This window comes from Lichenostomus cassidix, chromosome 7 (genome assembly GCF_008360975.1).
Source record: "Lichenostomus cassidix isolate B80296 chromosome 7, HeHo_3.0, whole genome shotgun sequence".
NCBI classification, from domain to species: domain Eukaryota; kingdom Metazoa; phylum Chordata; class Aves; order Passeriformes; family Meliphagidae; genus Lichenostomus; species Lichenostomus cassidix.
The window spans coordinates 37438250-37454762 of record NC_139488.1 but is presented as its reverse complement, the minus strand read 5'-3'; the positions used below and the strand labels follow the sequence as shown (position 1 = coordinate 37454762).

At 40.3% G+C, this 16513-nt stretch overlaps 1 protein-coding gene across 5 annotated transcripts in view; it reads left to right on the top strand.

The window, feature by feature from the left end:
- CCDC148 (coiled-coil domain containing 148) overlaps positions 1–16513 on the top strand; it is a 53145-nt gene that overhangs the window by 901 nt on the left and 35731 nt on the right. For 2 of the 5 annotated variants that reach the window (XM_085067235.1, XM_085067240.1), the window contains exons 2-4: positions 11545–11682; positions 13671–13751; positions 16363–16484. In XM_085067235.1, the coding sequence (XP_084923361.1) occupies positions 13697–13751; positions 16363–16484 (177 nt within the window). In that variant the 5' untranslated portion in view covers positions 11545–11682; positions 13671–13696. The remainder of the gene's footprint in view (positions 1–11544; positions 11683–13670; positions 13752–16362; positions 16485–16513) is intronic. The other 3 variants (XM_085067238.1, XM_085067236.1, XM_085067237.1) reach the window with 3 other exon arrangements.

Genomic DNA, 16513 nt, shown 5'->3' with positions numbered 1-16513 from the left:
TTTCAATAACAGGATTTGGGTGTGTCAAATTCTTGATCAACCTTTTGCATCACATGCCTGCCCTGAGCTGACCATCCCGGTGTGTCTCGGGGGTCTGACTGGTGCCATTCCTCTCCTCCCAGCCTCCCGAACAGACTGTCACAGTGTATCCCAGGTGTAACTGGTTTTCCATTCACTCATTCCTCGTCTCCCACCCTCCCGCCATGCAGGTGTGATAGCGATAGACTTTCTCCAGTTCGCTGACTAGTACAGTGATGACACTGTAAATGGCTAAAAGGAGCCAAAACCATGTTGCCACTTGAATCTTCCCAAGAAGTACACCCGTTCTCAATTTATTCTGTTATTCCTTTGCATTTTATCTTTTCCTGATACTTGTCTAGCACACTAGGGAGGCTCCAGGTACTCTTCTGCAGGCAAACTCGTGTTTGAGGTGTAATTCAGGGAGCAGCTCTTGCTGTCTCAAGAGGTTGCTCTATTCACCCTCTTCCCCTGTTGTATTGATGCAGATTGTGTAGAAAGCCTGCTGTAAAGTAACATGAAAAAAGTATCCACATTTTAACTTGTGTTTTATTCAATCCAGGCCAGTTTTTCCATTTAGTGTTTAATGGGGTGGACCATGGTTTTATTTTAGGCATAACGATAGGTGAACCTGTGATGTGGTTTAATTGGTGCTAATGCTGCAGCTAGAACTGTGTCCTTCGTTACCCTCTGCTCAAGAAGGAACTGTAGGTAACAAGTAGGACGTAGCTGAACATTTAGAGAGTCACATTTAAACTCATATAGTCGCTTGTCTGAATTTCCCACTTGGAATGTAATCTGCTACATGGAAACCATGTAGGCTACTGGTAAAATATTTAATCTCTTGAGATATTTGAAATTATGCTATTTGTATGGAATAATGCAGTAGGAACTCTTACAGTATGATAGTATCCACGTGGAAAACACATGACAGCTGTAAATAGGAGTCTTGAGTTCTTACTGCTGTGAAAAATCTCATGATTCATATGATGTGAAGCAGATATAAAATATTACCAAACCAGAGTGGTGGTCTTTGTCTAGGAAATGGGAAACAGGAGGTGAGAGGAATAACAGTAAAAACTTATGAACAAAGAGGTGTGAAATAAATTAAGTGGGGGAAGGGTCAAATGAGATTGGTAAGGAAAGATAAAATATGAAATAACTAGATCTAGAATAAAGGGAAGAGAAAGCACAGAATGTGTGAGAGCTGTGACCTTTGTTAGTTGCAAGGTTGCTTCTACCAAAAGTGTACTGGATTAATTAAATTAGCTTCAAATCAGTCTCAACTGGTCTTCACCTGTAATTTGGGTATTGTTATGCTGGCTTGACTTCCACAGGTAACAGCTTTTGGGAAATGAAGAAGCTTACTTGCCCCCCAGTAAATTGAACCATTCCTGAATGTCACTGTGGGGCTGTGGAGGGACAGGCCATGGGCAGGCCATGGGAGGTGGCATAAGTCCATCTCTAGGCCTTCCCAGCTCTGTGTGGTTCCAAGTGGATGACTGTAACCCCAGAATGGTCAGGGACAGGCTGTTCCAAGTGCCCTGCATCCCTGTGGAGCCATGCATTGCAAGGTCTGGCTGTGTTTTAGTTTCCCATTGGGGTGAGATGGGAAAGGGTAAGAAATACTGTTGAGAAGGAGAAAGGGGTCTTGAGCTAGTTTGGTTTGGCACAAAAGAAGTAGAAAGAATTGAAAATAACATTTTGAGGTCCTGACAGACTTGGAAACACATTGAATGACTGTCAGTGAAGAAAAACTATTTCATTCTATCTGGTATTAGTCATACCTTCATAGCTGGTTTATTTGCTTTGGCACCCTGAGCAGCCAATACATTATCTAATTGACTGCTGCATGTCCCAGTGCAGCAATCCTGCCCAGTTATTCCTGCATTGAGTCCAACAGGGACAACATAGGCTTTGGAAAGGCATTCCATTTTAACTTTCCAGTGCAAAGAGCTGCATGGAGTAGTGATTCTTTGATTCCACATTCCATTAGCTGATAGTGGCCTTTGTCAAATATATGTTTAAATTCTTACATCATTTTCAGAATCAGCAACAAACAATTTCTTTTTATTCACCACCTTCTGAAAGTGACTTGAAAGTATGATGGTCTGTTTCATTCTCAGTGTCATTTGGAAAGCCGTGATTACACTGTGCTTGCAATTCATAAAAATCTAGTCTCATGTTTTCCTTTGGAACCACACTGGTTTCTTTTGAGCCTTAAACCTGAGCTCCTAAACTGATTGTGCTCATTATCCAGTGGTTTAGATGGCAGTGTTGTTAACAGGTATTTGCTAGTTGTTTTGATGCTGTTGTGCTTCTTCAGTATTTCAGGTCATTAATATGTTTTTCTGCTTTGTTTAATCTATTCTGAAATTAATCCATAATCAAGTAGGTTTTTTTAACATATACTCTACAGATGTTCACAGCCCTTGCAGAACATGGACATGCATATCTTTAATTTCAGTGATAAATATCAGTCACAAATCCAGTGTTGCTTTGTTCCTTGTTTGTTTTTTGTTTTGTTTTGTTTTTGTGAAGTTTGTTTGTTTGGTTTTGGTGTAGTTTTGGGTTTTTTTTGGGGGGGACAGGACAGTTTGGTTTCTTCTGGAAGCTATTAAATGTGAGCCGCTTTAACTGTAATCACTTCCAGATACTGAAATTATGAAGGTTTGGGAAAAAATACCTGGAGAAGAGAGTGATGCTCATTGCAGGCTAACTGAACACATGAGCAGCTGTTTAGTGCTGACATGGGGGGTTATTTAGATCTGTGGGGTTTTTTCCTCTCATGAAAACCTACAGTTTGATTTCAAAAGTTACTGCAAGCCATTGTGTTTATGTCACAGCAATTCAGTCAATCACAATACAATTGATTTTGGGTAATTTTGAAACTGTAATTCATTTGGTATAAAAAGCACTAAATGTTCTCCTGCTTTTTATTGTCTAACTGGGGAGGTATGGCACCTAACAGGTGTATTTCTGAGGAAGTGGTGGGCTGACATTCTACTTTTTCAGTGATGGCTTTTATAGAAATGTTCCGTTTCAGACAGTGCCATCTAAAATTACTGCTCTGCTGTGGGCAGATATTACCCTTTCCCTGTGGTAAAACAAAATATTGAGGAAAACTATTTGGATTCTGCCAGGTTGTTTTTCACTTTGATTTTTTTTTTCTTGCATGGCTTTGAAGCATCAAGTAAGAGTACTTGATTGTAGATCATGCAAAGTGCTCAGCATGATGATGATGATTGTAGATCATGCAAAGTGCTCACCAGCCTTCTGATTGCAGAGCCCCTGTACTCTGGCTCAAAGCCACGGGAAGGACAATGCTGCCCTGTAATGATATCCCTCTCCAGATTTCCCAGTGCCAGCAACAGGATCCTGCAACTGTGCAGGGAGCTGCATCGCAGAATTGATCCAGCTTGCCCAGAAACCTGCCCAGCACATATGTTCTTATTTTTTTCAGTTGGATCAATTTTCCTGAGTGCACTGCTCCTGCCTGTAATGCCTGCACTAAGGAATGTGCAGTGGGAGTGGGGAGCCTCCTCTTTTAGCAGGAACGGGAAATGGTTTGCCCTGGATACCTGTTTCAGCAAAATGGAGGTTTGAGGAACAACAGCTTGCTGACCCATATTGTAAGCTCAGTAACCTCTTCTTGGCAAACTCCAAGAATCCTGTCCCAATACATTGTCTCAGCGAGTAGCTTGGCCCCAGGAGTGGAGTGATGGTGTTGTGTTTGGGGCAGCAGGAGATGTCCTTAGGTGAGCTGTGCTGCTGAAGCCAGTTAATGGTGAAACCAGGTTGCATCACATGTGTGCACCTCTAAGTCAGGGTTGCTCTTGGATATTGCAGTACCTGGAAAAAATAGGCAACTTTGCAACAGCCCAGTGGATGATTTGGAGAAAGGATGGCAGGAAATGCTGAGTGGGATGTCCAGTAAAGCCAAGGTGATCAGCAGTTGGTCCGTTCTGTGAATTTTCAGGTCCTAAGCTTGTAAGTAATTGTTGTGGAAACAACATTAAAAAAGCAAACCAAAGCCCACAACAACTTCCCCCAAAGGCCCCAGAGAAATAAAGAATAAGTACCTCACCACTCCAGCCGTGGACAATGCAGGTACTTATATTTGCTCAAGGACAGGGGAAAGCCTGCTAAAATCCTTTGCAGTTTCTGCCAACTGCTGCAGTTCCCAAGCTGAACAAAATATTACCCATCTTCTTACAAGTTCATATTTGAGGCTGGCAAAAATGTGGAGAAATTAACCAAATTGTTATCTTTCTTACTGCACCAAGGACACAGAATGTCAGACTGAAATCTAGAGATACTTTTAAATAAGGGGGCAACAAAGAAAATGTATATGCAAAAAGATGATTTGTTTCATGTTTACAGACTGTATGTTTCTAATACAGTCTGTAAATGTCTAATATGTTTCTCAATTACAGGCTGTAACTGAGAGGCCCCAAACAAGGATGAGTTGTTTTCTGTAGTAGGATATCAGACAACATTATGCAAAAATTTAAGTGAAGTTGTGCCAAATGCTTCCCTGTACGTAACTCTGGGAATTTGGCCTAGCAGAACTGGCAATAGTTGTACAAAATGATACTGATGCTCCTGACAAAATAAGCTGCAGTGGCTCCTAAATCACATGAATTATCTGTCCCTTTGGATTTTCTCTCAGAGGCTGCAGACAAATGCTCTGCTCTGACTCCTGCTACACTACTCAGACAAAAATCATCTGGGCTGGCTTGAAGGACAGTGCCACAGAGTCTTTGGTGCCAGCACTGCCTCACAGGGTCCTGTTCCCTCAGAGTCTTCTCTGCCCCATGGCTGTTTGCCCTGGCTGTGTCTCACCTGCAGCTTGGGGTGGGCATTGATCTGTGGAACTTGGGCAGGTGAGACGCAGAGTTGCTCTGAAGTATAACCGTAAGTGTGTGAATACTTATTTGCACTCCAGACAGCCACAGCTTCTCATAGGCTAAAGCAGGGAAAAGTATCTCGGCTTAAGGAGAAATTGGACTTATTCAGAGTCATATGTTCTTGAAGCACTGATAAACTGTACTGCCAACAACATAAACTAAGCCAGCTGACTTCTGCCTGCAGTTCATTAGGAAATGCTTGCAGAAATTTGTCTGTCAGCAGAGCTGTGAGGAAGAGACCTCCAGCAGTGGGACAGGGAACCCTTCCACACAGATTTGGTTTTTTTAAGTAAAAAGCATGAGTAACAAAGCTAGCATGAAAATGGCATAGGTGGAAATGCTTTCATTTAAAACACTACATGGAAGGCAAGAGTTAAGACAAAGACATGTGCAAAAGGTGAGGACAACTTAAAATTACCTTTTCAATTCCATAAACCAAGGAACTGGACTCCTGTTTCCCTTTCTGTTTTGCGAAAACCTGAAATGTAGCTAGATAAAGAAAATGAAGCTATCAAGACTCGTAAAATGTTTCCAATTGAGCATTTTGCAGCACTAGAAATAACACCACATCAGTTGGTTTATCTGAAGACCAGTGGGGCTGTGATTTAACAACTGGAAACCAGATACGTTGCACAGATTTTTTTAAGCCCAGTCTTCAGTAGGTTTTTGTTGTTCTTTTTTTTTTTTTTTAAGGTGATTCAATGGCTTCTACCTGCTCTGAACTTCTTCTTTTGAATGTCTTCCATTGAACTTCTGCTACTACTCAGCATCGACTATTTCAGTATCTGATGGTTTAGTACATGTGATGCTTCTTGCAGAATACACTGTTCTGCTGCAGCTCCCTTTGAGGTCTCACTTTTTAACTAACCCTGCCTGTAAAATTGCATCCTTGTTCCACTGGCCCAGTGTTGTTATACATGCAGTCCATCTTTGAAATTCCTGTGCTACAGTGCAAATCCTGCCTCTTGTTAAGAAGCGCAAAGTCCAGGTACTTTGTTATATTGCAGGGAATGATGATTCTCCACAGTTTTGTGTTACAGCATCTTTGTTTCTGTTGTGCTAAGTGGATTCTGTAGATTTAAGTGTTTTATCTGATGGATGCAGAGCAGCAGAGGGGTGAGTTGCCATGCCAAACAGCCCTTTCCACACAGCCTAGGTGTGCTTTATGTGCCAGGCAGCCACGGGCCAATTTTACTAACCATTTATTATTTCTTAACTGATGGAGAAAATTGTAGGGTCCTGGATAACTCAGCCTCACATCTTCCAATTAATCTTTCATATATTTGAGCATATTGTTTCATTTTCTAGCTTTTGTTGTATATGAAGGTAATAAATAGAAAGCTAGCTAGAACATTAATTAAAAAAACATGTAACAAAATTCTGCAAATCTCTTGTGTTCAAATACAGAAGTCTGTAAATGATGCCATGGAATTTTTGCCTTTAGCTCAGCAAAGCAGAATTTTGTCCTGCTTTTCCAGCCACATACCATGACTTGCTCAGAGAAGCTGTGGCTGCCCCTGGATGCCTGGCAGCATCCAAGGCCAGGCTGGCCAGGGTTTGGAGCAACCTGGTCTAGTGGAAAGTGTCCCTGCCCATGGCACTGGATGGGCTTTAAGGTCCCTTCCAACCCCAACTGCTCAATGACAATTAACTACTTAAAGCATCAGAGGATTTTCTCATTTCATCCTCTTTCATTTAAACCATGCAATTGCCAGGCGTGCTTACTGCAGCAGGACAGCTGTGTTTGGTCACTGAAAATGGATTGTGCGTGTCTTGTTCAAAACACAACATAAAATGCCACCTGACTAACTTGTTCCAAGGTGATGTGGGCGACTTCATTTCCTACCCTTTTTATATCAACTTACCAACTTCTAAAACATTTACCTCCTTTCTTTTATCTGCTTGTTTCAATGTTTTTTCCAAGTGGTCCTTAAGTTTATTTTATCTTGGATATTCTGAGAATATGCGAAGAATGGAGGGGGAATAGAGTTCCCTTGTGACATACATTCCCTCAGAAAGCAGATGAGCTACTCCCTGCCCCTGCAGTGTGACAGAGCAGTCCATGAAGCTGATTGTTTTAAGTGTTACTCAGATTGATCTTCCTACTTTGGATTAAGTTTTACTTAATGAGGAAGTAATGAGATTATCATAGACAAAAAGGACTATGTCTCTTTCAGGAAGATACCATTTCTGAGACCTGACTTTATTTCAAACAGATCTGTAATTTTGTCTTTAGGGGAATGTAAATTTAAATTACAATCAAACAATGGGACTTTTCTAGCAACTGTTTTGACACTGATAGAAGTATTATACTGTGTATTTTCTTCCTGGGGAAAGGATTGACTGCTGCAAGATTAACACATTCTGGATGGGTGCCATTTTCAGATAGTTAGTTCAACTAGGAGAGAAAGGATCTGATTAAGGGATCAAGCTCATTAATTGTTTGTTGTTTGTACTCCACACCCTACAATGGGAATGAATCTTTGCCTCTTTTCCCTAACAATAATTAGGATCAGAGTGTTCAACAACTGTGTGTTAATATTCCTTTACTTTAAATGAAAACATGCAATAGCTAAGCAATTAATATTTCCATTAAACATTAAAATCTTTTAGAAAAGCCTTCCACAAAAGATTCAAGAAATTGCCAGATAGATAATTTCAAAAGAAAGCACTGAGAAGAAGGGACTTTTCTATTTGGGGCTTTTTTCCGAGTTCGTATTTTTTTGGAACATCTGTCCTAATGTATAATCCAAGTTCCCACTGATGCCGTATTCCAAATTTTCAGAAAGTCCATGGTTCAGCTCTGTTTTTTCAGTGGTGTACACCCAGTAGTACATTACCTGAGCCACTGAAAGGATTGTAGCACCTGCTGTCACCGGATTCTGCGTCCTTCATTTGCACAAACCCAAAGAGTACCTGCTGTACTGTCATTGATGATGCTATTAAATTGTGTTTTGTGAAGAGTTGATTCATATTATTGATTTTTACATTTAATAATGTGACCAATTTAAAACATGCACAAGAAGTTATGCTTCAAAAGGCATATCTGGGTCATCAAGCACTGTGCCTCCCTGACAGAAATCCTCCTGCCTTTCTGTGGATGAGCAGCACTGCAGCTGGGAGGAAAATATGGTACTGCTGACCCAAATCTACAAAGGTTTATGTATGTGAATGACTTGTTGGATTGAGACAGTGGAATAAGGTTTTTTTAAAATTACTGGTTGAACTCGGTGGGAGCACTCACCCTTGTGGAACTGGGGCCTGGACTGGACCTGACTCATCCCCAGGAGCAGCCTGTGGCAGACACCAGGCTTTGCTTCCTCCAGGAATGCTGACTGACACTGGGCAGTTTAATTTCTATTTAAATGAAAGGAAGGAGGATCTTGCCTCAATATTGGCTGTTCCCATATGTAAGAATAAACATAGGTCATATACCTCAGGCACCAGCAAGGGCTTTCATTAAGAATGCACTGAAGAGTTTTGTTGAATTGGAGATGAAATCTTTTAAGAGGTCATGTTTGTTACTGCCTAAAATAATTCAGAATAGTGAAATACTAAATTGTCAAAAGGAGCAGAAAAAGAATTTATAAACCTTGTGCTTTTTACTGCTGGTAAAAGATTTAGCTGTGGCTGGCTGTAGGCAGAGCTGACGTTGCATTCTTGTGGGACAGGTTTCTATGTTCAGGCGCTTCCGCTTGGTGCCTCGTTGATCTTTTGTACTTTTTCTTTCTAAAATGCATCAAGACTCCCAGCCTAGAGTCTGCATTGAAATTTGAGCAAAGCTTTGAGGCAGAGTATTGGAATTCTGGCCTAGATGGACTTTTATAGTATTAGGGAAGTTTATAGATATATCTGCATTAAATAGAAATAAATTTAACTGGCAGTGCTTTTATAATTTTGATTAGTACATTTGCTAGTTACTGAAGATAAAATGCAGGTTTCTATAGATATTTTCAGAACTATCTTAGCATTCATTTTCAGTGTTTTAGTGAGGTCATAACATTGAATTTGTGATAAGAGAAAATAACATCTGTGAAAGGCTGAGCTCAAATACAAATGTATGACATCATTGTGGAAGAGAAAAATGGGTTGGTTAGAAGGGAATAAGGACTTGGTTAATCAAATACAGTAGCCTTAAAATTACAGAAAATAATCAATAATGGGATTTTTTTGCATCAGCTCTGTTCCCAAGATGTATTTTCTTGCTTTCTTTTGAAAGGAGGTGAAGCTAAGGCCAATATGTGTGAAATTGTGTTCAAATACTGACACTAAATCAGAAACATGTCAGTAGAAGGAAAAGATATTAACAATTTGCCAAATGGACAAATAAATAAATAACCCAGAGTGGTAGCTCTGCTGCTGCTAATCTTACTAGTATCCATAGTTATTTTTTTAAAAGAACAGTGTTTCTTGTGTTAGAAGCTTGTCATTTAAAGCTGGCCAGATGGACCCAGATTAGGATGATGGTTCCCAAAATGTGTAATACAGGAGAATGACGCTGATGCGGCAGCTGTGCAGGGAACAGTAATAAAAGCTTTTAATAGAGTGAAGTGGCTGTGATGGATCCAATCTTCTTAGAGCTTTTGAGTACTCCCAATTTTTCATCAATGTTACTTTTGCCTTCATTATACAGTGTAGATGAGAGTCACTGTAGTACTCCCTTCCCAGGTTTATCGCTAGAAGCTTGGATGGTCAGAAACCAAAAAAAGCAGGTGGGAGGAAGACTGACTCTCTGTATAAGTGGATTGGAATTTCTTTTAAGCTTATGAGAAATTAGATTGTCAACTCCTTGTGTAGTTCGTTTTCTAAAGACAGATGTTTCATCTGACTTTTACGTTACTCGTAACTTTGAAATGTCTCTTCACCCTGATTTGTTTCATTTAACCTAATAAAATCTTAACCTACTAAAGGTATGGTGCAGTAATGAAACTGTCAGGTGGTATCCCCCTTTCTCTTTATCCAGCTGAAGTTCCTGACCCTGATCTGGTTTTCTATTAATTTATTTTAAAATCCCTTGCTGTTGTTTTTGACCATGATCAACAGGTACTGGAACAGGTACTGTGAGCTGATGGGGAAGGCAGGAGAATAACCAGAAGCCAGCTTGGAAATCCCACTGGAGAAAGTCTAGGTTTGTCTGTGCAAGGTGCTGCTCATTCTGTCAAGCTTGGATAGGTACTGCTGATATTTAGGGAAACAGTTTGCATCCTCCTGTGCAGTTGTGCAGCATGTAATGCTAATTGGTGGAGTTCCCTAATGCAGCTCTTTTCCTTCTTCTTTTAGAGCTTCCCTCCAGCTCTGCTGAGTTGTCTAATTGTCAGTTCTCTGGCTGAAATGTTCCTTTGCCCTTCCCTTGGTACTTAGTCTCCAGGCTCAGACTCGATGGAGGTGATGCCTTTAGTGGGAATGCTCCCCTGGTTATCACACGGGGCTGGGAGGGAAGCACATCCCTTCCCTATCCCACATGGGGCTGGGATAGTATTTAGGACTATTCCATGAGGTTTTTTTGTAGATATATTTCCCTACTTTTAATTTGAAGAATTCTGGCAGATTGGTTGAAGCTGCTGCCACTGGACTGGCACAAATCTCAAAAGCCCATACGGTTCCGTAAAGTGTGTGCAGAAAATCTGCTGCAAGTGCAATGCAGATGTATTTATTACTGTGTGCAGAGTCTCAGAATGTGGTAGCCCTGCCGATATCTCTGCTAAGGAAAATCAACATTGCTGTGTAAATATTAGCCTTATTATACAAAAAAACCCACAAGAGAACTTGCTGTTGTTTAAAAATGGTACTCCTGATGAGTAGAGCGTGAGTGTCTCTGCTGCGGAGTGGCTGAATGTGTTCAGGATCCTTGTGAGGGTTCTGCCCCTTGTCTTGTTCCCATGTAGCTACAGGCTGTACTGATGGAAGGCACTTGGTGCAGCTACTCTTCACTATTATGTTACTAACAATTTCAATTGGGTGACAGGAACACCAAGCCACGGTTGAATATTCATATCTTCCTGACTGAGCCTATGGATTGTGATGATTTATAATCTTTCCAAGAAAGAGATTTATTAAAGACTGAACAGTCAAAAAAGCTTTAAAATAAGGAACTTCAATATGATGTTTGTGATGCTTTCCCTTTTCTCTGAATTCAGGTATTTACTCTTCAAGGAAAGGTAAAATTCAGCAAAGGATTTGAGCTTTTACTGTTAGTGTCTCAAATTTTTCTGTTCAACATTAATGGCTGTGGAACATTAATTCAGTGCAATATTGGCACGTAATTGCACTGGACCTTCTAGAAAGTGCTGAATGTTATAGAATTCCATGGGAAAATATGTCAGCTTGCAGACTTTCACTTTTTTTTTTTTTTTAAAATTTTATTTTTTTATGATTTGCCCTTTGTTCTCTTTTATAACTACAGAATTTCATGATGTGCCTACTTTCCCCTCTTCCCAGGAAGAAAATTTTGGAGGCTGGAATTAACACCAGGGATACTAAACTAAACCTAATTTACAGACTTGTAAATAATATTCCTTGAATAAAAGGAATTTTCTTTATATTACTTTTGAAATTGCCCAGCTTAAAGATTTGTGTGTTGGGGATCAAGAATTTCTTGTTTCAGTTATATTTTCAGTGGCTTCTCCAAGAAACAGAAGGGTAAGCCTGTGTGTACCTGACCTTTCTAAGAAGAAGCAGAAAATTATATTTTAGGTTCAGAGGGAAAAGAAGCAATATTTAAACTGTCTTTGTGCATCTTGGAGTAGTAAGTAAGGTGAATCTCATACTTTACTGTTATGTAAATCCCTGCCTTAAATCTTTACATATATAATTAATTTGATTTTTTAAAAAAATCTATTCCAACCAAAGTTTATATGCAGTTAGGAAATTATATGTAGATATGTTGATGTATAGATAAAACATTAGCATGACAAATGGGCCAAAGTTTCTTCTGATATGGAGAATTGCCTCCTTTGTCTGGATGAATTTGGCAGTGTTGTGTGGTTACAAATTGAAACCAAATACTTGCTACAAGCAGAAAAAAGCCAGAATCAGCAGTACGAATGTACTACCATTTTCCTTCATTTCTTTTCCCCTTAACTTTCAAGGAAGGTGTAGATTTTGGACTAGAACTGTGAATTTATTTGCAGATAATTATTAGATTGTAAAATGCATGTTGGTATTTTGAAAAGGGAGCGAACTCCCTTTCCTATTTTCTTACTTTCATGTATCTTTAATTTCAATATTTATGATCAGATGCTGTTCAATGTAGCTTCTGACCAATTAAATCTGCCAATTACTTTTAGGACAGATTTGCAAAGATCCCTTTATTATTAGTGAATGGCCAGTACTGAGTGAAGAAAGGTGTTATTTGGCTGCAACAGGCAGCCTCATAGCATTGCTAAGTAACACTGGAGAACAAGCATGAAGAAATACAGAGAAATCTCACATTTCAGCAGTGAGCATTTACCTGTTTTGTACTTGATTTGGTCATGGGAGATTGTCTGTACAAATCTGGTGGTCATGGATTGTCTTTGCCTTGTCACTTGCTTAGTTCCTATGGACAGGATGAATCTCCCTGGCTGAGCCACAGGAGCAGTGTGTGTGGCTGTGGCTGTAATTTCAACCACAATTACCTTGTGTTTGCAGTAATACTGCAAGCTCATTCATTGAACTGTTGTCCCTCTAAGCTAGATTTTTACTTTGCTTTTGATGATTCTGCAATGCAGAATGTCAAATGTAGCTCTCAGGAAAGTACAATGTTAACTGTCTTCAGTTGCAATCTCACATTTTTATTTGACTGACACTAATAGCTGTCTGTCAGAGTAGTTCTCTTTACATTGCTTCTGCTGCTCTTCATTCCCACCTTCCTGTTGCATTGTGCCCATCCTTGGAATTTGTAGGGATAAACTAGTTCAGCTCACTAGAACAGTGAGGAAATAACTCCTCAAATGAAGAGATTTTGCTGCTCTACTATTTGCTGTGTTGCTGCTTTTTGTGGGACCAGGCAAATGTCAAAGGTATGACAAAGAAGTGGAATTTTGTGTGTAGGCAATTTTGGCACCGTATGGCTGGGTTTGAGGGAGAGGGTTTGTGGGAAGCCTCGTTGGACATGACCTTCCTCTTCTGGTGTGACTCTGCTGTTGGTTCAGTTCAGCTGAAACACCTCAGGTGGATCTATTGCTTTTTTCCTATGCAAGACCTGGGATGACACTAATGCATGCTTAATTATTGTGTAAGTAAGGGGTTTGAGACATAAAAGAGGTATTTTTACTGTGTTGTGTAACTTATTGCATCTGAAATGTCACATTTGTCCCATGGTGATGTGGGTACTTGATACATGCTGCTCACCGGGAGTTGAGCCACTGCTGCTGAAACAGTGCTGATAACTGACTTGCTTTCACAGGTACTACAGGGGTGCTTAAAGAGACCTAGACAGTCTGTAAATATAGGAAAAGAGTGATCTTTTCACATTTGGATCAAGGAACTCATTACATTTTAAAAGGCACAAACCAAAGAATAGATGAGCTATGCCACAGCATTACAGATTCATCAAGGAGATAATATTTTGTTTTCTTGGCTGTTAAATTAAATGAGGCACATGAAATCTCTCCCAAAATGAAAGATGAATGTGAGGAATTTCTGTCTAATTACATTTTTTGTGAGATGTAGCTCTTTTCAGAAAACAATATATAGTTTAAGTGTTTTTAGATTACATCCACAATGTTGCTACTCTCAAAACATCCGTTTGTTTCTCAACAGGTATAAAAAATACATAAAAAATAAAAATGAGTGAACTGGACCATGGAACATTGTTTTCACCTCCTAGGGATAGTGGTGGAGGTATGTATGCTATCATGTTCAAGTTTAGTTGTTTTATTGACTGTTTATGAAACACTCTGCAATTAATACTCTCATGTAGGAGCTGCTATAGCAGTCTGGTTATGGTTTGGGTTGGAAGGAACTTTAAAGCTCATCCAGTTCCAGGCCCTGCCATGGGCAGGGATAGCTTGCACCATCCCAGGGTGCTCCAAGCCCTATCCAACCTGGCCTTGGACACTTCCAGGGATCCAGGGGCAGCCACAGCTTCTCTGGGCAACCTGTGCCAGGGGCTCACCATCCTCACAGGGAAGAATTCCTTCCTTAGTTCCTGTCTGCATCCACCCTCCTTTGAGGTTAAAACTGTTGTCCCTCATGTTGCCACTTACAGATCCTGGTAGAGTCTTTCTGTTTCTGATGTAAGCCCCTTTTATGTGTTGAGAGGCTGCAATAAAGTCTCCCTGGAGTCTCCCTTGGCTGAACATCCCCACCTCTCTCAGCCTGCCTTCAAAGGAGAGATGTTCCAGCCCTCTGACCATTCCCATGGTCTCCTCTGGAGCAGGTTTCTGTCCTGCAGTGCTGTGGATGTTGTTCTCTGCAGTCTGGGCACAGAGCAGGGGGACACACAGCCTCCCTTGGCACCTGCCCATGGTGCCTTTCATGCAGGCCAGGCCCACACTAGCTCTCTGGGCTGTAGGGGCAGCTTGCTGCTTCATGTCCAATTTTTTTCCCACAGGATTCCCAAGTTGCTCTCCACAGGGCTATTCCCATCCATTCTGTGCCCAGTCTCAGCCTGTCCTGGGGGACTTGGAAAAATCCTTCCCCGGTGAGGCATCATCTGGAGTGTTGTCAGGCTTTGTGCAGTCATGTACCAAATGAAAATCCTGCAGGGAGGCTCGAAGGAGGATCATGGGATGGCTCTACAGGATTTATTTTACCTTTTACCCCTCTGCAAAACCCCATGTCAGACACAGTACTTCCAGCTGCGGGGTTTAATAGGGAATGAGGAAACCTAATGGCCAATTTCACTACTAAAGAAAACTAAAGCAGAGATTGAGAGGAAAAGGCCTATTCCTTATCCCAGTAAGCTTGCTGGCTTATGCAAAGTGATTGAGTATCTGTGCTCGAGGACTTCACAGTGCTGGGGCAAAAGTTCAGGTAGTTCATTCACAATTGTAATTGTACTTCAGGTTTTAGAAAATGTATATTATAGAAAACTGTGAAATGACATTTTCAAATTTGGAAGTTCAGTATTTTATATTTTATTTATATGTGTATATATATAAAATTTATTTTCCTTGTAAAATACAAGGCACAGCCTTTTAAATACAAAGTCTGCACCCTACATGCCACAATCCTGATTTTGGAGTTAATCTCAGACAGATAGGCCCTACTGGTTCTCATGTGACAGGGATGTCAGTGCCTGATATGGCTCCTGGCAGACCAGGAAGCAATGGGCTTGGGAGGAAAAAGGAACAAGGAACTTGTTACCTTGAAACTTCTACCTCTTTGAACATGGAATGATGTTCCATGATTTCTGCGGGACAATGTTGTAAGCAATCCCAGAAAGAAGGAAAAAAAATCTTCATGTAGAATATTGCTGAGTTAGGGATGAGAACTTTAAATTTGGATGGATGGGAATAAAAGCCCACAAGGGGGGCTTCTCAAAGCTGCCTAAAGATCTAAAAACTGGGGAAAAGGAGATTATTCATACTAAGTTCATAGGAGGGATAAAATGGAAGAAATTAGTAGACTAACCTACTGAACACTTTTTGTGTAAGGTATATAGAGTATTTTTAAAAAGTCATAATACAAGATCAAATGTATAGCCTGGCTAGCATAGCACTGACTCGGTGCAGTAAGGGGTGTGTGCAGCAGATAAGTGGTGAGGAAGGCAGGATTGGCAAGCGGGAGGAAGGAGGAAGTTTCCTCACTGCATGGGGATGGTGAAGCTGTGAGCCTCTCTGCTCTGCTGGGAGCCTGGCACAGGCCAGAGCCAGGGCAAGGTGTCCATGAGGATTGGGCTTCTCTATCCCTGGAGTTACCTCCAGTGTGCTTCTCTCGTTCTGTTGACAAATCCTGTTCAGACAGGATTTTCAGTCTCGATTTTTTGGATTCATTCTGTATGACTGCTGGTCTGCATGGCTGGTGATTTGATGGGAAACAGAACTGCAATTCATTCCATGTGCATGGGATTGGTAATTTTTATATCTTCTAGAAAAAAACCTACTCCTGTTGCTCAATCCATAGTTTTCAATAGCCATTGAGGCAGTTTTTCAATCAGTGCAAGAAGAATGCAGCTATTGAAACTTAGGTATTTCTCTTTTAGAAGTTACTACAATGCTAGTAAATGCAGTTTAAAGTGAGTTAATGTTAATAACTAAATTCATGTGTGAACAATACATTCAAACTTAACTTTTTTGTAAACAGACAACTGGTTAGTGTTTCTTATATAATTTCTACTAGTTTATGTTTGTTTCAAATTCTCATTCACCAACTAACAATATTGTTATGGAAACTTTATGTTTAAATCATTGATTCTAATTTCTATCTATAATGCTTTCATTTTATGACTCACACTTAAATTATTTCCCAAAAATTTGAAATGACCTTATGTGTTTTATATGATAACCAGAAAATTTGGTGGTTCCTGCAAGAAATGCTCTTTGCAGCCAGAAGTACAAACCTGTTGACTACAAACATCTGTATGAACTTGCTGCAGAGGCAAAAATGGTCTCTGCAAAAATTAAATTAAAGGTATGATTTTTGTTTTATTTGCAATGTGA